At 40.5% G+C, this 6,302-nt stretch overlaps 1 protein-coding gene across 1 annotated transcript; it reads left to right on the top strand.

Annotated features, from left to right (window-relative positions):
• Window positions 1-5,297: 5,297 nt before the first annotated feature.
• On the top strand, window positions 5,298-5,854 carry Pnrc2 (proline rich nuclear receptor coactivator 2). The gene is given in 2 exon segments (XM_051196172.1): window positions 5,298-5,665; window positions 5,667-5,854. Coding segments are annotated over 2 exon segments (411 nt in total). The 5' UTR covers window positions 5,298-5,339; the 3' UTR covers window positions 5,752-5,854.
• Window positions 5,855-6,302: the final 448 nt, after the last annotated feature.

Genomic DNA, 6,302 nt, shown 5'->3' with positions numbered 1-6,302 from the left:
GTGGGACCAGAAAGATTGACTTGGGGGACGAATAGACAAGAGCGAAAAATAGAGATACCATAATAGAGGGGGTCGTCATTGGTTTAAAGAGAAAACTGACTCTAGAAAATGTCCAGAGACCAACAAGGATGACCCCAACTAACAGTCTGATCAACAGTGGAAAGGCTACCTTAAATGCCCTTCCCTGATAATGAGATTAATGACTACCTTATATACCATCATAGAGCCCTCATCTAGTAGCTGATGGAAAGCATAACTAAACACTGGAATCCAGTTGCAAAGAGGGAGGGGTGATAAGAAAAGGGATCAAGACCAAGCTACTGAAACCCACAGAGACAGCTGACCTGAACAAGGGGGAGCTCATGGACCCCCTGACTGATAGCTGGGAAACCAGCATAGGACCGACCAAGACCCCCTAAAAGTGGGTCTCAGTTAGAAGGCCTGGGCAGTCTAAGGGACCTCTGACAGTGGAACCAGCATGTATCCCTGGTGCATAAAAGGACTTTGGGAGCACATTCTCCATGGAGGGATACTCCCTTAGCCTAGAGGCAGAAGGGAGGGCCTAGGCCCTACTCCAAATGATTTGACAGATTTTGATGATCCCTCCTGGAAATCCTCACCTTTCCTGTGCAGTGGGTGGGGGATGGGATGGGAGAGGGACCTGGGTAGGGGGACCATGGGACAAAGGGAAGGAGGGAGGTAGAACTGGGATGGATATGTAAAATAAGAAAAAACAACACTAATAATAAAAGAATGGAAAAAAGAAAAAGAAGCACAGATGGGAGAGGAGGGAGGGATAAAATGATAGGAAGAAAGAAAATCATCAAGGAATGCCTCAGGTATATTTTTCTTACTATCTTCCAGCCAAGGGTTAATTTAATCACTGTCATAAGTGAATAGCAACAAAGCTAAGCAATGTCTTACTAAATGTGACATAAAATAGATACTGTGCCATTGTTGACTAATTTATCCCCATAAATAGCTAGAAAGAGATGTGCATGGATAAATGTTAAGATTACAGGTATGAAGTCAGATCACTAAGGCTGAAATCACAGTGATAGTGTTTCCTAGGTTTGAAATGCAGCTTTCCAGGTCTTAGTTCTCCATGTGTAATACTTGATAATACTAGCTCCCTCCTCATGACGCATGGTAGGAATTAAATAATAAATTAATCTCTGACAGCTCTTTGCAAAGTTCCTGGTTTGTGAATGTGCACAGTCAGACATGTCACCACTTGGCGCGTGCTTGCTACTGCCATTGCCATTGTTAGCACTTCCAAATTTAAAATTCTTGAGGATAAGAACATGCCCAGGGAACTCTGAATAAACAAGTCATCAGAACCTCAGAACCGTCACAGAATACCCACCTCTACCAAGTCTTCACATACACTAAATTAGAAGAGCAATTCTCGGATGTAAGGCAGGAGCATGTGCAAGCATTTTGTTCTCTGTAAATTGACTGAACAAAGAATTCCTCTAGCAGATTGACTCTGTGTACAGAAATAAATCACTTCAGCAACATCATCAGATAATAAGCCATTTGTTGCATGAAAGAATTGGCTAACTCAGAAAAGATGAAGCGGGGAAGAGACAGAGAACAATTTTAATGACAATCATTTTTAAAGAAATTTAAGCATTCACCTGGGTTCTTTAAAAAAAAAAAAAAAAGTACCCTTTTCTGAATGACAAGTCACTGATACCAACATGAACTACTGCTCCATGCTGGCTCCTATTTTCCATAAATAGAGATGTCCCCATGATGCAGTAGAGTATAGTACAGAGATTCTACCTGTGCCTAGAGTATCCTCCAGCTGCTGTCCTGTTTGAATTCTTTCTGGGTCTTCTGTCACCTCAGCCTTTTGTTATCATTTGTTTATTTAGGTAGTGTTTATGGAATACAGTGTGACTAAGGCTGAGGAAGACACAAATATAACAGGACATTGCCAGCTGCCCTAAAGTAAAATATACAATGTTATATCTCATTTTACATGATAGATGCATCTTCCTCATCCCTGAACCCTCCAATTCCACCTTCTTCTTCCTCTCTCCCTCTCTCTCTGCCCCCCTCTCTCCCTCTCTCTCTCTTTCCCATAAAATCTCAACAACCGTGCATAACATCATACATAATTTTTATCTTTTCACACAGGAAGTTGAGATTTAGTTAAAACACAACTCTCATTTTATATCCCAGAGTTATCCAGTTCATATCATGATTCATAAGCACACATAATAAAACATAATGTAAGTAAATCCCACTCAAAATATTCTACTGATAGGGGCTCAATAGTTAAAAAGTACCATTAGCCTATTTTCCAAAGGCCCATCTTGCATGTTCACAAAGAAATTGAATCACTTTTATCATATTTTCCCTAGGTGCATCTTTTTACCCTTAATTAGGAAAGAAATAGATCACATGACCCACATATGCATGAAATAATTCTGACCTAAACATAGAAAACTACTAAAATTTAGTTATATCTGAGAGGAAAGCCTAGGGAATATGAGAGACAGATAGGGAATTTATTTTTCTTTCATTTATTTATTTATTTATTTATTTATTTTACATATAGATCCCAGTTCCTTCTCCCTCCCTCCCATGCCCCCTGACCACCCATCCACAGAGAGGATGATGCCTTCCAGGAGGGGCCAACAAAATCTGTTATTTGGAGTAGGGACTAGGCCCTCCCTCCTGCCTCTAGGTTAAGGGAGTATCCCTCCATGGAGAATGTGTTTCCAAAGTCCTTTTGTGTACCAGGGATACATCCTGGTTCAACTGCCAGAGGTCCCTTAGACTTCCCAGGCCTTCTAACTGAGACCCATGTTCAGGAGATCTGAGTTGGTCCAATGCTAGTTTCCCAGCTCTCAGTCTGGGGTCCATTAGCTCCTCCTTGTTCAGGTCAGCTGTCTCTTTGGGTTTCTGTAACCTGGTCTTGTCCTCCGATAGGGAAATTTTTATGACTACATAATCTGTAGTGAGATACCCACCCCACCCACACCTGTTGCATGCCCACTGGGGAATGGACACAGGTGTAGACCTGACTGGGGGGGGTCTAGGTCTTTTACTTCCTGGTCAGGTTACAGAGAGCATCTGGGTGGTGTCCATGGAGCAGGAACCCACTGTGGTCATCTGTTTCATGTGTAAGTGAATTCTCCCCTAATAAACATCACTCAACCTAAACTGAGTCCCAGTGAATCTTATTTCCCAATAATCCTTTGATATTTTCTCAGTATAATGAATCTATTGAAACATTTGCTGTTTTTAAAAATGTGGGAGTTTTTTGGTTTGTTTCTCTGTTGCTGTGACAAAACATTGAATACTGCTTTCTGGTGTGTTCCCCCTGGCTTGCTCAAGCACCCTCCTTACACAATTCAGGACTACCTGCACAGGACTGGTATTGCTCACAGTAGTAGACTTTCCTACATAAATTGTTAGTCAAGAATATGACCCACAGATATTCCTATAGAACAAACTGATGGAGACAGTCCCTGTACTGAGGTTCTCTCTCAAAAGCGTGCCAAGTTGACAATTGAAACTAATTTTGAAATGTGCCATGACTGTAATGTCTGTCTTTGAAGCTTAGATGTGTTTCTTGTATGCAGCAGAAGGGTGGATTGGTCTTCGGATCCATTCTGTTAGCCTGTGTCTTTTTATAGGTGACTTAAGACCATTAATGTTGAGGGAAAGTAAGGACCACTGATTAATTCTTGTTTGTTTTAGATTTGGTGGTGGTGGTGGTATTGTGAGTATATTTGTCCCGCTTTTTTCTTTTGGTTTCTGGTGAAGTGGGATTATCTATTGCTATGTCTTTGTGGGTGTAATTAACTTTCTTGGGTTGGAGTTTTCCTTTCAGAACTTTCTGTAGGGCTGGATTTGTACATATGTGTCATGAAAATCTGGCTTTGTGATTAAATATCTTGTTTTCTCTGTCTATAGTGATTGAGAGTTTTACTGGGTATAGTAGCCTGGACTGGCATCTATGGACTCTTGGTACTTGTAGACCATCTATCCAGTATCTTCTGGCCTTGAGAGTTTCCATGGAGAAGTCAGGTGTAATTTTGATAGGTCTGCCTTTATATGTTACCTGGTCTTTTTCCTTTGCTGCCTTTAATATTCTTTCTTTATTCTGTATGTTAGGTGTTTTAATTATTATATGGTGAAGGGACTTTTTTTTTTTTTTTTTTGGCCAGTCTACCAGTCTATTTGGTGTTCAGCGTGCTTCTTGTACATTCATTGGCATATCCTTCTTCAGATTGGGAAAGTTTTATTCAATGATTTTGTTGAATATGTTTTCTGTACCTTTGAGCTAGGTTTCTTCGCCTTCTTCTATGCCTATTATTCTTAGTTATGGCCTTTTTATGGTGTCCCACATTTCCTGGATGTTTTGTGTTAAGGATTTGTTACATTTGAATTTTTCTTTGGTCAATGACTCTATTCCCTCTAGTTTATCTTCAGCACCTGAAATTCTCTCATCCATCTCTTGTATTACATTGGTTATGCTTGCATCTGTAGTCCCTGATCATTTACTCAGTTTTCCTATTTCCAACATTCCCTCAGTTTGTGTTTTCTTTATTGCATGTACATCCCTTGCTTTACAATCTACACGTATCTAACTCCAAAACTGCCATTATCTGCAACTATGTTAAGTATACTTTCTCCAAAGAAACTGTCTCCTTCTTTGCAGAGCTTAACCCTTAGCTATTTCTACCAAGGTCACATTTGTATTCAGATTCTTTCCTAAAGGGCAGAAAATACCATTGTTACAAACAACCATCAGTGCATCAAGTTGAAAGTTCTAGGACTTTTGTGTCCTAGTTATTGGTGGCATGATTTTAAGAAAATACTATAACGTGGTCTGGCCTGCCCCATCAACAGGCAGGGGCCAGTCTCATTGGTCCCGATGCACAGAGCTGTGTCCTCATTGGTGCACTGGCCCTTTTCCGCACTTGCAGCAGCCTCCATTTTGTTGGTAAAAGTAGAAGGAGCTTGGTCAAAGACGGAACTCGGGTCTGTGACTTATTCATGGGTAGTGTTTCATTGGTGCATCATTTCTCCCTGGGAAGGGAGGGAGGTTTGGAGGTCGAGAGGGAGTCTCCGCTGCTGCCTGAACTCAAAGTCACAAGAACTACTCTCAAACTTGTGTGCTGAGGAGACTCAATGTTGGCCTCAGCTCCTAGGCTGAAATCAGCAGATTGGCTCATGAAAACTTACGTATTGAGACAAAGAAAAGGATCTAGCAGAAAGCAACATCTCTTATCCTGGGCTTGGCAGCCTGGAAGAGGACAAGGAGTGGGAATCCTGCAATCCTAAAAGCAGACTGAAAGGTGACAAAGAAGCTGAAGATGGGTGGTGGAAAGAGGTATAACATTCCAGCTCCCCAATCTAGAAATGTTAGTAAGAACCAGCAACAGCACAATAGACAGAAGATCAAGGATCAGAATTCCCAGATGAAGATTGTTCATAAGAAAAAAGAAAGAGGACATGGGTACAATCCATCGGCAGCTGCATGGCAGGCCATGCAGAATGCGGGAAAGAACAAGAGCCTTACTAACAACCCGGATTGGAATGCTAGCTTATCGAATCCAAGCTTGCTTTTTAAGCCTCAAACTAACCAAAACTATGCCGGAGCCAAATTTAGTGACCCACCATCACCAAGTGTTCTCACAAAGCCACTGGGTTCCTATTTCATCGAGCCCTTCAGATAAGGAAACAATGACATTTCAACTTAAACCCCTACTTAAAGTACAGGTTTAAAATCTTAAGTACTATTTTTAAATTTTGTGATGTTCACACAGCCATCAGTTGGTTTGAGTTTAGGGAAGTTTTATATAAAACTACTAATTTACAACTATAAGCAGACATTATATGTACTGTATGCTGTGTCAGGATAATTTAACTAATTCTACTTGGTAGTTTTGCTAACTAAATTGAAGGTTGGATTTGGGGATCAGTAACCAGCATTTTTTTTTTTATTGTCTAATAGTAAACCAAACAAAAAAGATAGTAAGCATTTAGGTAAGATTTACAAAGACTGCAAACAAAGTGCACAGTTGAGTTACATGTTCTAGGGACCCAAACCATAGTATCATGGGCATCTTTGTAAGTAGTTGCATCTGTTTGTGGTAACTTTGTAAAGAGCATTTGGAGCTTATTAGAATCAGATAAAGTAGATGGCCTGGTGGTCATTTCTTAAACACAGTGGATAGGCATTTACCAAATCTTATTCAAAATATTGAATAGCTTTCAAAGAGCATTTTTATTTGATACCATCCTACAAAGCTACCAAGGTGATTTGGCCTCAACTC

This window comes from Phodopus roborovskii, unplaced genomic scaffold (assembly GCF_943737965.1).
Source record: "Phodopus roborovskii unplaced genomic scaffold, PHOROB, whole genome shotgun sequence".
Taxonomy (NCBI): Eukaryota; Metazoa; Chordata; class Mammalia; order Rodentia; family Cricetidae; genus Phodopus; species Phodopus roborovskii.
The sequence above is the reverse complement of the archived record's forward strand: the minus strand, read 5'-3'. Positions and strand labels throughout refer to the sequence as shown.